A 23,493-nucleotide genomic window follows, 5' to 3' on the forward strand; every position below is an offset into this window, starting at 1 on the left:
CACTGGCCTCGGCCTTTTCAGCGGGGTGGAGGAGGTGGCTTGGAGACACGCTGAACAGCTTTTTCACCCATGGCACCCTGGGATGCGGACAAGGGAACAGTGAGTCAGGACTGCCCCTCACATATGCAGGTGGTGCCACCTGTGTGGTCAATGGGTATGAAGGATTGCCAAAACACCTGGTGTATCCATGTTCATGGTGGAGACATCTTTTATGTAAACTGTATTCTAGCCCTTAGATCTGTTATGATTCATTCACATTTATCACTTTATTTGATAGATGTACTTGATTGCTCGCTGTATTTTGTTATCTCGTGAGTGTTTTGGCAATTGACAATGTTAATTTAATGTTGTGTGCTTCATCCACTTGTAATAAATTACTTTTCCCACAAATTACTATCTGCAATGTCAGTTTCTCGTTTGGGTTTTGGGGAGGCGCGGACCAGACTGGGTGTATCTGGGTACTAAAAGATACAACTGACTGCACTAAAAAAAGATTCCCATTGGGGCCTATTGTACAGTACCTACATGCATGTTCATGTACTAAGATTTTACCACAATGACAGATACTCTTGTTGGCTCATCTGCTTGTTAGTGACCATCCCGTTTCACAGTCCTTTTACCAGAGTGAAGTGGTGTGCCGTATTTTAAATTGGGCTCTTGGCTCCCAGAACCACCTATTATTAAGTCTCTAGAGACGACAAAGCTTTCAACCATCTCACTGAAAATTGCCTCGCTTCTTATTCATTGATCACAGGTCAGATTTAGGAATATTGAAAAGCAAGGATAGCCAAAATATGCCAGAAAGGGCCTACAGACCCTCACGCGGCCATTTCCATATCTATACCTCGGAATAGAATATATATCCATAAGGTGCACGGTTTAGACAAAGCTACACCCAGCTTTCGCAAACCCAAATATGTATCACTTCAACAACAGATTCAGTCCTAAGGCAGTCATGGAACTCAACATCAAAAAAACTTAAAAGATTAAAAAACAAATGCCGAGCCACTACGCCAGAACAAAAACCTTTATAACTCTCACCATATTTACCTGGCACCCCTCTGCTAAAATAGGACAAGCTTAGCCTGCATTCACAATCATAGCCAAAGAAACAGAAGACATACTTGCAACTAGAATGCATGCAACTGAGTTGCGGAAACAGAAGGATGATTGCCATTAAATAAAAGCGAAGCCAATGGTTAAAACTACAGAAATCTAGTGTTAGACATCCAGTGCACTGATCAAAGAATTAGAAGAACGACCAGCATGCTAAGCGTCTGGTTTTATACCACCAAATATTAGTGTGTAATGTAAAACAAAAAAAGATATATTATTAGGTTTTGCCTGCACAGCACTTGAGCTGTGCTTGTGAAATCTATTGTTTTTAATATATCATAAAAGGGGCTCCTATCATCTGTTCCCAAGGCCAAATTACTCATCCCATTCCGCTTTAGTGGGTGGAACTTTTTTCTTACATTAAGGCTGCACAGCATGTACTGTTTCCAGATACTTCCCTTCCCCTGGCTGCAAATATTTACGATACTTATCATACACAAAGTTGTTCACACTATCTAAGCCCCATTCACTGTCCAGATTTCAGAGACTGTTAAACTATGAGATAAGATCTCTTCCAAGGGAAAAGGCAGACATCTAACAGTATACAGGTATGCTTGTTATTTTACTACTTTGTTGTGTAAAGCAGATGCTTTAGCCTTAGCACGTTTGTGGCATTTCCAATTAATGCCTCAGTACCTTTCTTTGAACTTTGTAGCCCTTATCGGATCGATTTTACTACTATACAGGCAGTCACAATTGCACTTAAAAGGGGCATGATGGTGCAGCAAGTGCAGTGGCACTGGGGCCAAAAGCTCTAGGGACCCCACTAAACACAGAGTATTGCTAAATTGTACTACTAAACAAGATAGTCACAAGTGCAGTTCTGTGGCAGGCAATAGGGTTACAATTTCAATGGTGCAGCAGGTGCAGTAACACCAGGACCAAAAGCTTTTGGCCCCCCAATAAACACATAATATTGCTATATTTTATTACTAAACATGCAGTCACAAGTGAAGTAAACTTGCAGAAAATAGGGTCATGATTTGAAAGGTGCAGTGGCACCGGGACCACATTTGTCATAGCTCCACTAAACACCTAATATTGCTATATTTTACTTCAAAAGAGGCAGTCACAATTGCAGTTACATTGCCGTTAAAAGGGGCTTGATTTGAATGGTGCAGGAGGCGCATTGGCACTAGGGCCAAAAGCACTAGGGACCCCACTAAACGCAGACTATTGCTAGATTTTACTACTAAACAGGCAGTCACAACAGCAATTACCTAGACGGGTACTAGGGTCATTTTCAATGGTGCTGCAGGTGCGGGCACCGGGCCATAAGTTGTCAGAACTCCTCTAAACACCAGATATTGCTATATTTAACTACTAAACATACAGTCACAAATGCAGTTATTTAAGTGGCACTAGGGCATGATTTAAATGGTGCAGAAGGTGCAATGGCACCAAACCCAAAAGTGTGCAGAACTCCTCTAAACACATAATTGTGCTATAACATAGATTAATTCTATTATTTCTCTCTTTTATTTAATTTTTCAAAATATTGCTATCACTTACCCGCACTATACCACTAGTAACAGCGCAATATATTGCCTTTTTATACATAAACAAGTCATAACACTTTATTAATAATCATATAGGCGAAACCAAATGCATTTACCAATACATGTTTGTTTTGGCACAGCTTGATTTTGTTACCGATGGTGAACAATCCTGATTGTCTAAAACAAAAATGAGACAAACACTCTGGAAGGAAAGGCTAAGATCTTCATAAAGCAACATCAGTTTTAAGCACAATTGCAATTATTTCCTATCACTGATTTTTATCCACGCAAACAACAGCTCCTTTGGTTTGCAACAAAGAATGGGCATGTTTTGGGAATACGCAATTTGAACGCAGTACTACCAATGTGTATGCCCATTGACTCTGCAAAAACATAGCCGGTTTAGATTCAATTCATTCTTACCGAGCAGGTTCCCCGAAAGGTTCACAGGCAGGATAACTCCCACAGACAAAATGGCGACGATGATCATCAGACAGATGAGGTGCTTCTGGAAGGAGAGGTAGAAGACGGCATCCTCGCCACAGCGCTCTTGGATTTGTCGCTCGCTGCAATGCAGATGGTAAAAGAGAAGAGGCTCATCAGAGAGCAAGGAAAATAGAAGTGCAACATCAGTGAAAAGTGCAGAAGGGCAATGTCAGACCACTAGAAGGCTAAAATGGACTTGATACACATGTATGTCAAGTAAAAGGAAGTTTCACATTAGTAATCGCAGGGTGTCTCCATCCTAAAAACGACCATGGGGCCCTCCTATCGGGAGCAGACTTGAGGGAGGGCACCCTCAGCATTGCTTTGGAATTGGGTGGGATTGTGGGAGTGTTCACGGTTTTATAGTGTCCCATCTTACCGGGCGGGGAACTCAAATCAAATGGATAGTCATTGTGCTGAACTGCAAAAAGTGTAAAGTGGATGAGCAAGAGCGGGAAAGCAGGACCCCACGAAGCCCACCAATTTTAACTGCTATTTAATGACTAAATTAAAACCCACATTTGTCTGGACTTATAGAGCGGTCTTGGAAGGAACAAGGAAAAGGAGCATTAGCTTCCGTAATACAGTATGCTTCTGCTGAGGGGCTCGGTGTGCACATTTTAGTAACAAAGCAGCAGCCATGCACAAGTGGCGTTCTTCGCTCTATAAGACAGCATTAGTGATAAAGGTAAACGAAGTACCAGTCCAGGGGCAGGGTTAGACACATGGACCAGTGGCTGAGAGAAGATGCTGAAGGGCTGAACTCTAACTGCTGGCAGCATAATGTATGCGGCAAACTGCATGTCTTGGCACATCTGAGGTTTAGCAAACTCATACAGCTCTGTATAGGCTGGATGGCTGGTAACATTAGGCACTCCGGGTAGGGAATAAACTAATAGGTTAGTGATGTGCGAAGAAACATACCTAAGGCCTAGCTAATTTTCGATCTGATCCGTATATTATCTGCAGAGTTGTTTGTAATAATTATGATTATTCTGATACATGCAATTTGTAGACACATATTGCAAAATAAATATTCATATGATAGTAAAAACTGCAGACTTATTATGATATGCAGATAAGAGATTCCAAGACCGCTTTATCGGACTCTTAACATTTCATGTATAACAGAGACTAACTCGCTAGTGAAGGGGTGAGAGACACCTGCCAGTTCCCCTTTTCTCTGAAAAGGGTGCATTTACCTTTGAGGCTTAAGGTATCTTCGGGGTGTTACCCAAATAATATTGGGGGTACACAATTAAGCTGGGTAACAACAAATATCTGTTATTTAGGACCACAATCTCTTCCGGGTGAACATGTGTTTTGCAAAACGTTACATCATGTCATGATATGTTAAAAACTAAAAAGCCATATACTCTAGAGACTTGAAAACGCTTAGGGGTGCAATCCTTCTGTTACAGGCTGATTATCCAGTGCCCTGTTAGTAGGGGCCTCCTAGCACTTTCACGTGAGATTAAATGGTAGAGTAAAAACCTGAGATCAGTGTGTGCAATTTACTGTTCCAATGTGGAATTGTAGTACATTGAGGACTAAGAAGGTGGCCAGGTATCCCTAAATATTCTTGGAAATTAACCTGGAGCTCCCTACCCTACTGTTGTGGGAAAAGTGAAATATGAAAACATAGCGCAACAGCAGGCACCAGCAGAAAGTGTTGCACAGCTGTACATGGTAAAAGAGCAGTGTAGGCCAAAATCCTGTGCTGACGAGAGAAAGGTGAAGAGTTCACCTGAGGACGTTATAGAATAAATAACTTGGAAGTGTTTCAGTTAAAGGCCAACTTGTGTTTAGCAAGCTTGAAGGAATTTATGGCTTTAGCACACGGGGCCCAGCACATATTTTGTGTTTCTAAATAGATTGAAACTTGATTAGATAATAGGAGCAGGGGATTTAATCAGTCAAGAACGCACAGAGGTGTTAGGTGCACAATGATAAAGCAAACAGGTTACTGAAACTGTATTTACCACAAATATGCATGTATTTAAGAGTGAAGAAGGGTTAGTTTGCTAAACATTGTTAGAAATGCAATAAAGAATATGTGGAGGATCAGGTCAGTGTTTGGGATTACGGTGTCACGGATATTTTAGTGCTTTTCCACTTTCAATCTTTAACTATCAAGGCAAATATTATTTGCTGTTTTGTTATAAAGTATTGTCTAGTTTTGTGTATAAGAAGCTGTCTGTGAAACAACAAATTGATACCCACTACCTGCCTGTGTGAGGAGAGTCAATTTCCCTGTCGTGACAGTAAAGAGCTGTCTTTACATTGCCAAAGAGGAGTCTGTCTTTTCTTAATATTTGGTTTTAAAACCTCCTGTAACACTACCAGTAACCAAAGTAATTTAATCTGAATGGAAATTACAAGGTCAGGTGATAGGTGCTAGATGCAAAATATTATGCAGTATTCTGCAACCACTTCAGCTGAGCCATCAGACATTTGGGCAACCCCAAATGCACGCCATCACAGTAATCTAGTCTTGAAGGAATGACTGCAAATGAAAATGGTTTCTTGAGCTGAAGAGTAAATTCAATATTTCTGCCCATGATATTCTGACATACAACAAAGAAAACCAGGATTCCCGACTTTACAAGTTGGAGAAGATGACTGTAGTAAGCTGGCTCTTCATATGGTATATCAAAAAGAGTTATATTGCACAAAAAGTCCAGGTATTCCCTTAGGAGTGGGCAGGGGCTTGCTCTAGCAAGCCCCGGGTGCTCTTCTGGGGTAGTGTGGTCAAGCAGCCTTAGGCTTATCAGAGAGGAATGTTAGAAATCTACAAATAAACACAATAGTTAATAAATGATACGCACAACTAAACAAGGAGATCCACACCTATTTATAAAAACAACCCGTATTTTATATATGTTTAGGCACCAGATTCAATACTATCGGGTAAGTACATTTTGCAGGAGAAATACTTTACGTTTTAAAAAGTCACCACTTTGTGCATTTTTCAGAAGCTCCGATTTTATCCTATGGGAGGAAAAACAAGTAAGGCATTCAGGTACAGCATAGCGTCTTACGAGACAAATCTCCTGGACTTAAGGTAAGTAGGAGCAAGGTCCAAGGCAGCACCAGCAGGTCACCTTCAGTAGTACTTTGGTGGCCGAATGAAGTGGGGCAAAATGACATTGGATGCCCAATGTTAGTCAATGGAGATCGGTCTGCGGAAAAAGAGGCTGCAAGTTTGGACTGGGAGGCTGGCTGAACCAAAAAGAGGGTTCAAGTCTTGTGATGCTAAGTGACGTGTGGACACTGGTGGTCCTTTCCTCCTACGGCCAGGGTGGGAGGGTGTAGAGGGTGTTGCGGTGATGGAGCAAGGATTCGCACGTAAAGCGCCTTGCTCGTATGCAAAACCCTTGTCTAAACTGCATAATAATATTAACCTCATTATTCGTCGTTTATAAAGTGTTTTTCCCAACACGCGGGTGTCCCCAGGATGCTTGCTTGTTTGTCTCTTCTCGTACTAAACGAAGCTTGCACTAAAATGGCTGCTTTGCCGAAATTCAGTCTGCGCATGCGTCGGTCATACCCATGTGATGTGACGCACTCGCAATCTGGAGGGATTCTGTGCTCATGCGCATTGTTGCAAATATGGCCGCTTGGCTCTCGCCACGCTCTCCGCTTGCTACTGCTGCTTTAGCCTATCTGTCTTTTCGCACTAATCCATAATGCTATAGTCATTATAAAGTAAGGGTTGGTTAGAATATTATCATGGTATACAGTGCGATCATTTTTATGTATGATTTTAATTTGTTCTCGCTTACTTTTCATGTACCGCGTCTTTGTGGGCTGGGGCATACATGAGATACGCCATGCTGAGGCTCCTCTGAACCCTGTCAGCTGACCAGGGAAAGTCCTAACTGCGCAGAAGCTGAAACCAGCCAGCTGGCTCCTGAAGCCAAATGCGCCTGAGAACCCAGCACAAGATGTGGACAATCACCTTGAAAATGAACAGACTTTGTTGCAATGTCCTGTGCGCTCATATTTTCTATTGTATTCTATGGATGGGAACGTGAACCTGAGGGGCGGACAAGAAAATTTAAATTTCTTGATGGGAAAATTGAATTCTAGGAGGTGGTAATGACCGCACCACCTCTCCTGACCAATCACAATGTGGGAAACTGTCACTTGCAACATTGGTGGGTGGTCTAAGGGTCCCCAAAACAGTATAACTGCCCTAGTTTTGCTTAGGAAAATTGTCCGACTTGTCCGAGTAGCAGACCTGTCACTGACCCTACGATCTCAATAGGTGCTCATTCTGAAAGTGCTGCGGAGCACTTTGTCCATACTTGCCACAATCTCCTAAGGGGTGGGAAAATCCTAAGTGCTGGCGAAGCACTTTGCTGGGGAATTCGAAAAACCAATCGGGGTTTCTGGCGGATTACTTGCAGGAGGGGGTAACGCAGGCGTTGCTGTCCGAAGCTGTGGGTGTTGGTCGTACCCTGGGAGGCCCAGTCCTTTGACCTGAACCTGAGGGGTATCCTGTCCTTACTGTCCGTGAGCTGTACCTGCTCGCATTCTGGCATTCCTTTTCTGAGGGTCCCTGTCCCCGTCTTCCCAGCTGACCCGTGGCCAGGGTTGGTCTTCAATCTGAACTAGGTAATTATTGATTGTGGGTTTGCGTATCTTTATCTCTCTTTTCCTCCCTCTTGCTTGTCTGATCTATTAAAGCATTCTTACCTGTGATATTGCTCTATTGCCGTTGAAATATCAAATATATGTGTCTGATTTTAGTTGGTTCCTTCTCTCCCCCTCTCCTTTAGGAGTTCATTGATTTTATAAAGGTAATAGCATGTTCCCGTTTTTCCCCTTCCTTTAGTGGATTGCAGTGAACTTAGCAAGAATAGTTTAAACACTTAGATTAAGTACATGTTCTAGGTCTCATCCACATCCTATGTTCTAGTATAAAAGTGCAGTGACTAGTTTTGTTCTAAAAACCCTACCTTTAGTCTTCCCATATATCCTAATGGTCATATTTTTGGTGCAAAGTTACCTAGTGGTGTTGATTTTAATGTTTGATATATTACTCTGTGTATCGCTTATTATCTTGGCATCTTCTCTTTGAATTCTTATATAAAGTTTTAAACTTCATCAGGTGTCTGTGGTCATTTTACAGAATTGTGGAAAGTATTTTACTGATTATAAAGAGTATTTGATGTTAGGCCTGTCTACTATTTTCCCTGATAGCTCTAGGTCCGTCGTAAGAATTGTGCCTGTGGTAAGTCGGGTACATGGTAAGCAGAGGTAAATCCAAACTTTGATTACTCTTAGCAGCGTGCAGGAGGAGAAATCCTCACCCAGTTCACCCAAACAAATTAGTGTGGTAATAAAAGGTTTTTTCGCACGCCTAGGGCCCAGTGCGTGTAAAGAATTGGCAACTCGGGTGACCCGGGGGAACTGCGCGCTCTAGCAGTAATTGTCTGGCAGCCAGAGGATGGTTTGGACTAGTTAGATTAGGTAGACAGGATAGGTCATAAACAAACCGTGAAGATTAAGTGTGCTGCTGATTTTCTACTGTATTGATTCAAAATTTTGAAATGTTTAAGGTTTTATATGTAAATGTATATGATTTTTGCATTGCTGCTATAAATATTGCATGTTGAATTAACCCAGAATTGTTTGTAAGTGTTCAGTGTAGTCCGAATCCCCGGGGAAGTAATTTTAGCTAACGGTGAGTAGAATCCGGTTAGCTGTTGAAGTCACTAGGGTTTGAATCATTAGTGCAGGGTTAAAGGAGTAACTGGAAGCACTAATTAGGTCCTTTTTTAGAGTGAATGATAGCTACGAGTCCTTTATAAAACTTTCATTGCGATATCACCTAGTAAGGGTCGCATACGGAAGGAGTAGTAGGGTCTCCGAGGCTTGTCTGGTAAGTAAAATAGTTCGCTGGTGAAATCCTGGCTCAGTACATATCCCCGACTAAGGTGGATGAGTCAGAAGAATAACGGGTTCTATGTTACTGGTGTGAAGGGACAGGCAACGAAGTCTATCCAGAGTGAATGAAAAGTAGACAGAAGTGGTTTACTAGTAGCGAAAGAAAAGTCTTTTCTCTCTTTAGAACACTCAGACATAGTGGCAAACGTTGTGTGTTGTTAACTAAAACGTGCACTCGCACTTTAGAGAGAGTAAAAAGTTTCCGTTACCTTGTGAAGGAGGGAGTCAGTCGGAGAGCTGCTCTGACGTCACTCCGTGCCGCGCTGGTATTGGTCAAAACAGCGGGTGGGTAGTGGAGCTGAATTTGTAAAGGAGGGGTGAGTGCCGAAGCGTGAGACTCTGTCTTGCGAAAAGGCAGCGCACCCATTGGTTAACAGTATTTGTATTCTCTGACCTGATTGGGTGGTGGGAAATAAAAGTCGCGCTAGCATTGGAAGCACAAAGGTAAACAAAATTAATCCAGCCGAGCTAGAAGCGAGTCTGGAGAATTGTATGTGGTATCCAGATTTCATACCAAATCCAAAATACCTAGGATTTCATAAGGAGCAGATTTTACGAGGTAGACCGCACATGATGTATGGAATAAAGAGAAAACTGTCATTCTCCGATAAAATAAAGAATTTTTTCAAAACTGACAAGCCCATTAGAACGAGGGAAGGCGTACTCATTCCCCCGCCAAATACCCCTGCTTCTTTCATGTTGTTCGATAAAGGGTATCACACTTGTGTCTGGTTAGAAAATTGGGCAAAGTATACTGTAGATGACGGAGTCCTAGCATTCCCTGTTGAAGGTACATTTAATGGTCGGATCCTGTTTAACCTAAGAACCCGCATGAATGAATTACACCCTAGACCTAGGTTGACCCAGTACGAAGCTTTGGAGGAATGGGAGATTGAGGCTGCAGAGCGAGATAAACCCCGGATGGATAAGGGAGTGAGTAAATGGTATCCCAGGCTTCCAACGCCAACCAAAGAGCAGAAAATGAAACAGTGGAGGCAATCTATGTTGACTGAAGGGCTGTTCCCTATGATGGGGGTATTAGAAGAGAAGAGAGGAAAATGTAAAGAAAAGACCCATCACCTAGCACCTATGGGGGACATAGAAGATGAACACCTGGAAGATTTGTTAATGAAGAATCCCCCTCCCTATGTTGCAGAATTAGAACCGGTGCATTCTCAAAATCCCTTTACAAATTATCCCAGAAATAGGAGGGACAGTGATACAGACGGAACAGCCACAGGCAGTAAAACCAGTGAAAGGGATGGGTTTTGCAGACCTAAATCCACAGTCCCAAATTATCAGCCATTCGGAGAAAGTCCACCTCGATTGGTTGCTCCGACTGCCCCGAGTATTTATCCGTCCTTAGTACCTCAGGTATTGCATGGCAATTCTGCTGAAAGGGGGTTGCAGGAAAAAGAGAAAGAAGCCCTGACTAAACAGCGAGAGGATTTAGTTCGAACCATTGCCCAGATGCATCCCCATCCTGATTCCTTGACTATTCCAGTAACTATTGGTCCTGCTATTCCACTGTATAGAAATGACCTGACTAGTCCCCATCCTCCTGTTATCACCCCAATACTGCCTACTCCTAGCATCCCGACCCCGAGGAAGGAAGTATTCATAGATGAGGATCAGGAAAGTGAGTGTGATTCTGTGGTTCTGATGGATCTGCCCATTAGGGAATCGAGGGCTAGTATAGCAGGGACAAGAAGCCAGCCCAGACAAAAGGAGGTGGTGATTGAAAGTGCAACTGGGGTTAGGAGTGCCACTTTAGTTTCCCCTGAAGAATTGGACAGATGGACAAAGGAGCTAGAGAAGGAGACCCCTCCCCAACCTAAAGCATTGGAAATATATAAATTAAGAATAGAAATAGAAGAAATGATGGCTGGGAACGTAGGAGTTGAGCGCCTAAGCTCGTATAATGAAGAAGAGTTACTGTTCATCAGTAAAAGTCTTACCCGGAGTGCTAGGGTGCTCCATGAAAAGATAATGGATACCGCCACAGAAATGGGAATTGATGTTAGTCGCTCCAAAATTCTTCAGAAACCCTACAGAGTGGACTTTTCCGACAAGGATTTAGAGAGCCTGAATGTGATGGGAAAACAGATCCAAGTAAGAGAATTGTTGAAAATCTTGCAGAAATGGGGCGAAGTGGGGAAATGGAGAACCAGGTGGGCAAAGAAAAAGGAAGGCAGCAGGGCTGGGTCAGTAACTTCAGAATTCGTATTAAAGGAAGTAACCCCAACAGAAAAATTGTGCCCCATGAGAGAGGTCCCGGGAGGAAAATATGTCCATGTCCCTTGGTCCAGACAAGACATTGTGTCGTTTACAAACGACTTCCCGAAATTACGTGAGAAACCAGTTGACTGGTACAGACAGGTAGAACGTTTCATAAAAGTTCAGAAATGTCTGCTGAAAGACCTGGATGGGTTTTTCGACATTGTGGTCCCTGTAGATCTGTGGACGGAATGTAAGATAGAAATTGATTGGCCTAATGATGAATATCCCAGAGATGAGAAAACGGGAGCCCCTTCACCGGATGTAATGAGGAAATATGACCAGGTCATACAGTACCTTAAGAAAAAAGTGCCAGCAAAGGAGACAGATTGGACCCGAATAGATAGAACCACCCAAGAACGTGATGAAACGGTGCATTCATTTTATGAGAGGTTACTGCAGGTATTTAAAACTTACAGTGGTATCGATAATGTAGACATGAAAGACATGACCCATTTCAGCTACAGATTTGTGCTAGGATTGAGGCCTGAAATCTCACAATGGATTCGAGATAACAAAATCAGTTGGCAGGGAAAGCCCATAGATGATGTCCTGAAATATGCAAAATACTGCGAAGATGAAATCGAAAATAAAAAGAAGGCCCTCAAGGAAAAAGTCATGTGGGCACAGGTGAAATTAGCTGAACAACAAGAAAAACAGTTAAGTAAATTGACTTCTGATAATGATGTTCAGAAAGCCACTACTGGGGGGGGAGGAAAGCCCAGACCTAAAATGAGTCGGGAAGAAGCCATGAAAAAGTTTCCGTGCCATGGGTGCGGCCAGATGGGGCATTGGCGAGACGAGTGTCCACACCCACAGGCCGGTAATGCCCCTGTAAATGGTTTAAATCCACAGGTGCCGAAAGAGGGGACAAGAAAAACCCAGCAACAGGTAAAATTACCTCCAGTACCCCGCGCTCCTAGACAGAATTTTAAGAGTCAGGGTCAGCAGAATGAGAGGGCGGAAGTATGGGAGGTTGAGAGTGAAAGAAACGCAGTCATTCCACAGTACTTGCTAAATGATACCTTCCTTTGTGAGGATCAAGATTGACGGGGCCTGAGAGGGGAGGATGAGGAGTGCGTACTTGGCGCCTCCTTACCGGTAGACCAGACTGGACCATACATTGAAGGAAAGGTTGAGGGAAAAGACGTCACCTTTCTGTTGGACACTGGTGCTACCAGATCTACTGTAAGAACAGTGGATGTTCCTAACCTACCCCTCTCGGGAGAAGCAATCCAAGTAGTGGGCGTCTCAAATCAAATAATAAGTACCCCTGTAACTGAACCAATGGAAATTTCTATAGGAAATTTCAAGGAAATGCATAGATTTGTGGTCTGTGATTCCAGTCCCGTAAACCTGCTAGGACGTGATTTGCTGTGCAAGATGCGTTGTACCATTTTCTGCACCCCAAATGGCGTAGAAATTCAGACCCCCGATGAAGATGGCCTGTACAAACTGATGTTGGTCAGACAAGATGCTGATATCAAGCCTTTGACAATTGAGGATTTACCTGAAGAACTCCAGTTAAGAGTAGTACCAGAAGTGTGGGATTTCACAGGAAAAGATGTAGGCCTGATGGCAAATGTGGACCCAGTGAAAATAGCAATAAAAACAAATGCTGTATACCCCAAAACCAGACAGTACAAAATGAGTGCAGAAGTAAAAGCAGGAGTGGCGACCGAAATTACCAGGCTGCTCGAAGCAGAAATAATAGAAGAAGTGATGAGCAGCCCCTGTAATTCGCCTATCATTGGGATCAAAAAGCCTAGTGGAAAGTACCGGGTGGTGCAAGATTTGCGCAAGGTAAACCAAATTGTTGTGCCTTGCTGTCCTATTGTGCCCAACCCGGCAGTAATTCTATATCAGATTCCCTGGAATGCAGAATGGTTCACTGTCATTGACCTATGCCACGCTTTCTTTTCCATCCCATTGCATCCAGAAAGCAAATTCCTTTTCAGTTTTGAATTTGACAGCCATATCTATGTCTGGAATCGTGTCCCCCAGGGGTACACCGAAAGTCCATCCATTTTCAACCAGATACTGAAAAAGTGCCTTGAATCCTTAGTGCTGCCAAAGGAGTCTGTTTTGGTACAGTACATAGATGACCTGTTAGTGGCGTCTAAAACCCAGACTGACTGTGTCACTGACACAATTGCCTTGCTGAATCACTTAGGAAAAGGAGGACATAAAGTGTCGCCTGACAAGTTACAATTCTGTAAAAACTCAGTAAAGTATCTGGGGCACCAGATAGAAAAAGGAATCAGGAAGGTCACTACCGAAAGGATCAAAATAATTAAAGCAATGGAACTGCCCAGAACACAGAAAGAAGTGAGAATGTTCTTGGGAGTTGTGGGTTACTGCAGACAATGGATTGTAGGATTTGCGGCTCTAGCCCGACCCCTGATAAATATGACAAAGAAAGGAGTAGAAGACCCCGTCCACTGGGACAGTGTAAGCATGAATGCTTGGGTAACTCTAAGAAACTGTCTATGTACCGCACCTGCATTGGGTATGCCTGAGTACACTAAGCCATTTGAGCTGTTCTGTGACACGAGAGAAAATTGTGCTCTTTCAGTCCTGACCCAGGAGCACGGATTAGTCAGAAGACCAGTAGCCTACTTTTCGGCCACCCTAGATCCGGTGGCTGCTGGATTGCCTGGATGCTTAAAAGCCGTTGCTGCTACTTGCGTCAGTCTGGAACAGAGTGAGAACATTGTCATGGGACATCCCGTCACTGTCTATGTTCCTCATTCTGTTGTCATCCTACTGACTAGAACTAAGACCCAGTACCTCACACCTAGTCGGCTGACTAAGTATGAGAGAATTTTGATTGGTGCTGAAAATGTAACTATTTCCCGGTGCAATGTCCTAAACCCTGCGACACTGTTACCTATCCCTCTGGATGTAGAATCTGATGAGGACGGGGAACATAATTGCATCGATCTAACTGAATATAGCACAAAACCCCGTCCAGACATCCGTGAAATAGCGCTAATTGACGGGGATAAAACAATGTTCGTGGATGGCTCGTGTTTGAGACATGAGAGTGGGAGTCTGAGTGCTGCCTATGCTGTGGTTACACTGACAGGAACCATCGAAGCATCTTACATGCGCGAGGTGAAATCTGCACAAGTGGCAGAGCTCATTGCGTTAACCAGAGCCTGTAAGAGGGGTAAGAACAAGAGAATAACTGTTTATACAGACAGCCAGTATTGTTTCGGGGTCGTTCATGACTTCGGCCAATTGTGGCTACAAAGAGAATTCATGACTTCCTCAGGCACACCTATCAGAAATGGGAAGGTGGTGCATGACTTACTGGAAGCTATCCAATTACCCAAAGAATTGGCTGTGGTCAAGTGTGCGGCTCACAGATCTGGAAATGATGATGTGACTGCCGGTAATAGGTACGCTGACCAAATTGCACAGTTTTGTGCCCGACACCATATGTCCCTACAAATTGCACTATGGGATGGAACCAGCTGCCAACTTATGTTGTTTGAGAATGTGTCAACGTGGGAAGAATTAAAGGAGTTGCAACAAGCCACAGACAGGCAAGAAAAGGGCAGGTGGGCCGCAAATGGATGCGAGTTGCGAGAAGATGGTGTGGTGGTAAATCCGAATGGGGTGACTGTACTGCCTGATAGCTTGATCGACCCCATGATCAGAATGATACATGAGCCAACACATATGGGAAGAGACGCGATGTGTCGGGTTTTTGAACAGGTGTTCTGTAATTCAAGGTTCAGGAACCAGGCGGAAAGGCTTTGCCAGAGGTGCCTAGTGTGTCAGCAATTCAATGCAGGAAAGAAGACTGTAGTGGAGCAGAGTACTATTGGAAAGGCAGTAGGTCCCTTCGTTAGAATGCAGGCAGACTTCATAACCATGCCCAAATGCAAAGGATATAGATATATCTTAGTCATAGTTTGTCTATTCTCCAGGTGGGTGGAAGCATATCCAGCTAAGAAAAATGACGCTATCACCACAGCCAAACTATTGCTCAGGGAGTTGATACCTAGGTATGGGATCCCAGAGACAATCGAAACGGACCAAGGTGGGCATTTTGCCAACGATGTATTGGAAGAACTCTGTAAAGCATTCAAAATGAAGCAAAGATTGCACTGTGCCTACCATCCAGAGGCTTCTGGGGTAGTGGAACAAATAAATGGCACCCTGAAGTCCAGATTGGGAAAGATGTGTGATTCCACAAAAATGAACTGGATAGAGGCTTTACCCCTTGTGCTGATGAGTTTGAGAAGTATCCCGAACCGAAAGACTGGCCTAAGTCCCCATGAAGTGTTGATGGGAAGAGTGATGCGCCAGGCATGGGTACCCGGAAACAAACTGCTAAGCATTTCTGATGATATGGTGCTAGAATACTGCAAGCAGCTGGGTGACCAAGTGCGTTCTCTCTCTCAGCAGATTGGAGAGACAGAAGACGAGTGGCCAAAGACTCCAGCGCATAATCTGCAACCAGGAGACTGGGTGGTGTTAAAGAAACACACCCGGAGCAGTTGCCTGAAGCCAAGGTGGGGAAAGCCACGACAAGTGATCCTCGTCACTACCACTGCTGTGAAGTGCGCTGGTGTACCGAAGTGGATCCACGCCAGCCACACAAAGCGGGTATCTGGAGAAAACGCGACTGGAGCTGAAGGCAGCACAGCTGAAGAGGCTTCCGAGGAAGAGAGTCCGGAGCTAGCTGACATCGAACTGCCGAGCACAAGTCGAGACGTTGAATGGTATCCCGCCGACGAACCGGTTCATGATCCAATACGAACCCGGAAATATTCTTACTTAGACAGTGAGTGGGATAGTCCAGGTGAGTCAGAAATAGAAGAAGAAGGTCAGGTCAACGAAAGCCACAACACACCTGATCAGGACGTAGGCCAAGTAGGGTCAGATCAGGACATCGAAACTCCTCCTGAAACTCCTGAGAGTGGAGAGGGACAGTTAGAAATTAGAGCTGACGTTCATGCAGAAGAAAACGAAGAGATCGAAGAGCATGAACAGGAACAGATAGAACTAGATCAAAGTGCTCAGACAACGGAAACAACAGTAACCAGAAATAAAAAGAAAGTGCGATTTGAATCTGAGCAGGGACAGATTAGGGACCAGGCAGAAGAAGTAGATGAAAGACCTGGAACAAGTCAGACAGGCAGGGAAACAGAAGTGCCACAACAAAAAGTAAAAAGAGTGCACGAAGAAGGCCAAGTTTCCTCAACAACTGGGAGGCACGGAGGCAGAAGTGCACCCCGATACGTCAAGAGACTGAGGCTCAGACTAAAAACAGTCGAAGAAAACCAAAAAGACAGAAAAAGGGCTGAAAGCGAAAGAAAGGCAGCCCAAGGAAAATCGCTAAGAAAGAGCGACAGAATAAAGAAACAGAACCGACTGTATCGGAGCCCTGAGTGGACGTACTTTGTGTTGGAGGAAATTGACGAGCCACACCACAGTGGCAACAGTGACGACGAGTCCATTGCTGATCGGAGTTCGGACGAAGACCCTCCTTGAGAGAGCCCTGAAGTGAGCCTTTGGTGCAAAGAAACGAAGAGGGGTAGCAAAAGCCTCCTGTAAGCTAAAAATGGCTGATCCGAATGTCTCTGGGAGATCCCGGTGTGGGTGTCTCAAAACCTGTTGTAAAATATGCTTGTGTAGTGTAGCCATGTTAATAGTAATGTGGATAGGACTAACAGTTTTTCTACCTTTTATGATAAGTAAAAATCCTAACTTGGCCCCTACTGAACCCGAAGCAGTAGACGTAGGGGTTGTACAGACTGCAGAAACACCACGAAGCCTAGAAAGACGGGACAAACGAGTAGGACTGACACACACACGACCTAAATTAGAAGCACCAGATGAGGATGGACTCCATTTTCACAAAATGAAAAACAGGACGCATCTAAATGTTTTTGCTAACTTGTTAGTGCATTATGTAGAAGCAATGGAAATAGAGGACTGTTATGTCTGCATGAAGCTACCAACCTCAGTGGCTGAAGGCGTGACATACCACCATCTACCTTTGACCTATGGAATCTCCTGTAGTATATTAGCTAGCTTGTTCTATAGAAGCACCTTGCAGTACTATTATTCAAATGATGACGTAGTATTTTCTGAACTTCCTGTTAGAGGACACTTGAACCGTGTACATACTACAAGTGACGTGACCCGCTATATGGGAGAATATTTCCTGACTATAGGTAACATAGATTTAGACCAAGCAAGAGAAGATAATCTGACCTGTTCACTGCAAGAGCAGGAAAAGATGTTTATAAAGATGGCAGACAGAAGGAGAGAAAAGTTTCAGAAGAAGGCAAATGACGAGAAGGATAGAATCCCTAGGTGGGCTGAGCACATGGATAACACCTCGGAAGGCGAAGCCAGTCCTGCCTTGTTGCTGGATTTTGAAAGAAAGGGGAAACTTTGTATCCATAGGGAAAAGACAGAGTACTATAACAATGTATTCATCGGTTCCAGCGAGTGTGAACATAATTACAAGGTAATTGGAGGTTGGGGTTTCAAAAATGGGTCAGAACCTGTGTTTCCCGGAATATATTATATATGTGGGAACAAGGCTTATTTCAAATTGCCGGATCACTGGTATGGAAGCTGCTACTTTGGCATTGTTTTCCCGAAAATATACCATGTGAATAATGCAGCTGGAAGCGATGAAGAAACTAATGGCTTAGTGCGTAGTAGACGTGAAAGTGTAGGTGAAATTATAGGTGATATTTTTAGTGCACTGATACCTGGAATGGGGGTAGTTCTGAACACCCATAGAATCTGCAAACTGTCTACAGTAGTGGACCGGCTATCAACGGACACTGCTGCTGGTTTCCTGCTGGTCAATACTGAAATGGTTGCGATCAGATCAATGGTTTTACAAAACCGTCTTGCCCTTGACACCCTATTAGCAAAAGAGGGCGGAGTCTGTAGAATGCTGAAAGCGCAACATTGCTGCACTTACATTCCTGATAAAAGTATCGAATTAAAACAGTATGTAAAGAACATAACTAATTTGGAAAAATAACTCAAACCATTGGAGGTTGACAGTGCCTGGACGAGACTGACTGGAGGTCTCTCCTCTATAGGTAGTTGGTTTACTAACTTAGGTAAAAATCTTTTGTGGAAAATACTGATGCCAATAGTTATAATAGGTGTAATTGTGTTGATCATTTTTATCTGCTGCAAATGCCAAAAGTGCAAAAAGAAATATACAGTAAATCAGAGGGGGGTGAAAAGAAACATTGATGAACTAGAACTAGAAGAGTTAAAGAGTGCAATTTACAAAAAGGCGAAAAATCACCACTCTCATAGGGAAGCTGAAAGAAAACTAAACAATAAGTTTATTGAAATTGAAATGGACGATGTGGATGAATGAGAAAAGTTGGCATCTGTTTCCTTCATGTAGTGATGATAGTAAATATCATCAAAGAGGGGATTGATGGAGCAAGGATTCGCACGTAAAGCGCCTTGCTCGTATGCAAAACCCTTGTCTAAACTGCATAATAATATTAACCTCATTATTCGTCGTTTATAAAGTGTTTTTCCCAACACGCGGGTGTCCCCAGGATGCTTGCTTGTTTGTCTCTTCTCGTACTAAACGAAGCTTGCACTAAAATGGCTGCTTTGCCGAAATTCAGTCTGCGCATGCGTCGGTCATACCCATGTGATGTGACGCACTCGCAATCTGGAGGGATTCTGTGCTCATGCGCATTGTTGCAAATATGGCCGCTTGGCTCTCGCCACGCTCTCCGCTTGCTACTGCTGCTTTAGCCTATCTGTCTTTTCGCACTAATCCATAATGCTATAGTCATTATAAAGTAAGGGTTGGTTAGAATATTATCATGGTATACAGTGCGATCATTTTTATGTATGATTTTAATTTGTTCTCGCTTACTTTTCATGTACCGCGTCTTTGTGGGCTGGGGCATACATGAGCGACGCCATGCTGAGGCTCCTCTGAACCCTGTCAGCTGACCAGGGAAAGTCCTAACTGCGCAGAAGCTGAAACCAGCCAGCTGGCTCCTGAAGCCAAATGCGCCTGAGAACCCAGCACAAGATGTGGACAATCACCTTGAAAATGAACAGACTTTGTTGCAATGTCCTGTGCGCTCATATTTTCTATTGTATTCTATGGATGGGAACGTGAACCTGAGGGGCGGACAAGAAAATTTAAATTTCTTGATGGGAAAATTGAATTCTAGGAGGTGGTAATGACCGCACCACCTCTCCTGACCAATCACAATGTGGGAAACTGTCACTTGCAACATTGGTGGGTGGTCTAAGGGTCCCCAAAACAGTATAACTGCCCTAGTTTTGCTTAGGAAAATTGTCCGACTTGTCCGAGTAGCAGACCTGTCACTGACCCTACGATCTCAATAGGTGCTCATTCTGAAAGTGCTGCGGAGCACTTTGTGCATACTTTCCACAATCTCCTAAGGGGTGGGAAAATCCTAAGTGCTGGCGAAGCACTTTGCTGGGGAATTCGAAAAACCAATCGGGGTTTCTGGCGGATTACTTGCAGGAGGGGGTAACGCAGGCGTTGCTGTCCGAAGCTGTGGGTGTTGGTCGTACCCTGGGAGGCCCAGTCCTTTGACCTGAACCTGAGGGGTATCCTGTCCTTACTGTCCGTGAGCTGTACCTGCTCGCATTCTGGCATTCCTTTTCTGAGGGTCCCTGTCCCCGTCTTCCCAGCTGACCCGTGGCCAGGGTTGGTCTTCAATCTGAACTAGGTAATTATTGATTGTGGGTTTGCGTATCTTTATCTCTCTTTTCCTCCCTCTTGCTTGTCTGATCTATTAAAGCATTCTTACCTGTGATATTGCTCTATTGCCGTTGAAATATCAAATATATGTGTCTGATTTTAGTTGGTTCCTTCTCTCCCCCTCTCCTTTAGGAGTTCATTGATTTTATAAAGGTAATAGCATGTTCCCGTTTTTCCCCTTCCTTTAGTGGATTGCAGTGAACTTAGCAAGAATAGTTTAAACACTTAGATTAAGTACATGTTCTAGGTCTCATCCACATCCTATGTTCTAGTATAAAAGTGCAGTGACTAGTTTTGTTCTAAAAACCCTACCTTTAGTCTTCCCATATATCCTAATGGTCATATTTTTGGTGCAAAGTTACCTAGTGGTGTTGATTTTAATGTTTGATATATTACTCTGTGTATCGCTTATTATCTTGGCATCTTCTCTTTGAATTCTTATATAAAGTTTTAAACTTCATCAGGTGTCTGTGGTCATTTTACAGAATTGTGGAAAGTATTTTACTGATTATAAAGAGTATTTGATGTTAGGCCTGTCTACTATTTTCCCTGATAGCTCTAGGTCCGTCGTAAGAATTGTGCCTGTGGTAAGTCGGGTACATGGTAAGCAGAGGTAAATCCAAACTTTGATTACTCTTAGCAGCGTGCAGGAGGAGAAATCCTCACCCAGTTCACCCAAACAAATTAGTGTGGTAATAAAAGGTTTTTTCGCACGCCTAGGGCCCAGTGCGTGTAAAGAATTGGCAACTCGGGTGGCCCGGGGGAACTGCGCGCTCTAGCAGCGGTTTCTGGTTTCTTCGTCCTGGAGCACTCGCAGTAGAGGCGGCCTGCACAAAGAGGCTGCAGGCAACGTCCGAGTGTTCACATGGGTTGAAGCCAAGGTGTGCTCTGTCTCTTGAGGGCTTGGGGACAACACTGACATATTAGGCCCACTTCGACTCGACTTGGGGGGGCTCGGGTGCAGTAGTGCTTGGTAGCGGCAGATTCTTGTGGGTATGAAGTCCTCACAGTTTTTCTTGGGGTACCTGCAGAATGCAGGAGAGCAGCTTTGCTGCTCCACAGGAGTCCTTGAGTCTTTACTGATGCAGGCAGTCCTTCCAGATTTTGGAGGCATGACAGATGCAGGGTGAGTCAACTTTGGCACAATTTGACACGGAACAGCAGACAGGCCAGCAGGGCTGATGCCAAGTCAGTTGCACTTCTCCGGTCTTTGCTTTCGTGGCTCTTCAGTGTCCTTCTTCATAGGTCATCAGAATCTGATTTCTTGGTGCCAGGAGCTCCCCTAAATACTGAAATAGAGGTGCTAGGGTAGTAGCCAATGGGCTTCATAACCATGGGGATACTAAATTTGCCTTCACCAAGATGGCCAACTCTGAAATGTTGTATCCACTTGAGGTAGCCCGCCTTAGGGGTGGCATTAGCCGGAGGGTGGACATGCCCATCTTGACTAGCTAATTTCCCCACTTGTCCAAGTGCACAAGGTCAGCATCTTCTCCGGTGAGAGAACCAGATTTGCATACCAAAGGCAAGGGGCTCTTTGAAGCTCCTGTGCCTTGGAATTTTAATCTGCATGTCATCCTGTGGGAGGGGGTGAAAAACACCCTCTGCCCGAGCAGGCTGTGCCTCAATCCTTTTGAGAGCAAAGGTCCTCGTCCTTGGGGGTCAGAAACATCTCTTGGTGGCAGAATGGTGAAAACAACAGTCCGTCAGCACACCAGAAGGTTTTCTGGGAGGCTCCTATAAGGTGCATGTATTAATAAATCCAACACTGGAATTAGTGGGGGACCCTCTTTAGTACCTCAGGCCCTAGATACCCAGGGTACTATTTACTAGGGACACACAGAGTGTACTAAAGGTATTGCCAATCAAGTAAACAATTGCAAATTTTTGGGAAAGAGATCTGGGACCGGGGAGCTGGTTAGGAGGAACCCAGTGCACTTCCAGTCGAAATCACATCATATACCAGGAAAAAAGTCGGAGGGGGTGACCATGTCAATAAGGGGCACTTTCCTGCAGTGATGTTCCTAAATCTTCAGCAAAGAGGTGTTTTATCCTCAAATGGGAGTTCCTACTTACTACTGTTAAGCTTGAGAAGTACAATATTTAGACAAGATCTGACATAAAGAGCGGCTGCGGTGTTTGGCTCATTCGTACACAGAAAAGTATATTTTCTGCATGCCAAGGCAGCACAAGCTCCGCTTTAGTACACAAAACCTATTATGCATATCGCACATTTAGTGTCTAAACCTTGCAGCAATTTCCCTTTTAGGCTTGGGTTTGAACAATGCAGCTGCCACTGAGACCGAATGATGCTATCTGTTGGACTTAAAGAAAAAGAAGTTTGCCTACAAGGGATTTTGTTTATCTAAAGTATTGTACTATTCCTTTGTAAACAATGTTTTTTGAAGGTCACACCCTAAAAAGTGGTGGACAGCAGATTTAATCAAGACAATAAATGTAAACTTTACATATAATGACAACTATTAGTTGGTGATATAACAAATCATGAACGGGGCGAGAAAATATATTTCAAAAAGTCATATATTTAATATATGTTCTATAAACTTGATCAGGGAAAACAAGAAATAGAGCAGCAACTCAACATAGTTTGTCAGGTGACATCTGTTAACCTATACAATACACTATGTTAACATCTTCTCAAAACAATTTCAAACAATCAATGTTAAAAATAGGAAGATGACGTAGTTGGACTTGGCCCTTCTGGCAGGTTCACCCCTGAACTTTTTGCCTTTTAATGTTACATCATTATAGTGATTTCTGGTCTTTGCGCACTTTAGCACTGTGGCGCAGTGTAAAGTGTGTGCGCTCTCTGAGTGCGTGTGTGAGATTGGCTTGTCCTCCCATAGGAATGCATGGGGGATATGTGTGTCCATAGTAGTTCCTGATGTATGGGGAGTGCAATCTCGAGTTTGGTATGTGCGGACTCGTGTGATTAAATGCTGCGCGATGATGTGCGTGAATTTACTGTGTCTAGTGTGGAAGTGCCACTTCTAGAAACTGGCATGTCTGTGTCATAAATGTGAATTGATTGTCTGGCTTGTGATTGGCTGGAGCTGGCTGGTGTGCCTGGCTCCAGGAGTCAGGATGGGTCTGCCCCGGTGGTGAATGGAGAGATCTGCATGTTGATGTGAGGGAGGGGTGCACCTGGGACCTGAATAGGGCTGGGCCTTCCCTACACAATGCTGGCTCCGCCCCCTGTGGTGCGACTGATGTTCCTAGCCTGTCCTGTGAATGGGGAGAGGGGCTGAGCTCAACAGAGTGCTCCAGAACCAGCTGCGTCTGGATTTCCCCCACCCTGCACCCTAGAGACAAAGGGACTGTGTGTACAAAAAGAGGCTGTGACCTCCTGTAAAATGTTCTTGTGTTCCTACTTGAATC

General features: G+C 44.0%; 1 protein-coding gene across 1 annotated transcript in view; it reads right to left on the minus strand.

Moving 5' to 3' along the window:
* LOC147706906 (mechanosensitive cation channel TMEM63A-like) overlaps positions 1-23,493 on the minus strand; it is a 239,408-nt gene that overhangs the window by 165,448 nt on the left and 50,467 nt on the right. The window contains exon 5 of the mRNA XM_086926166.1: positions 3,039-3,181. Coding sequence (XP_086782292.1) covers positions 3,039-3,181 — 143 coding nt within the window. The remainder of the gene's footprint in view (positions 1-3,038; positions 3,182-23,493) is intronic.

Source organism: Lissotriton vulgaris, chromosome 6 (assembly GCF_964263255.1).
Source record: "Lissotriton vulgaris chromosome 6, aLisVul1.2, whole genome shotgun sequence".
Lineage (NCBI taxonomy): Eukaryota > Metazoa > Chordata > Amphibia > Caudata > Salamandridae > Lissotriton > Lissotriton vulgaris.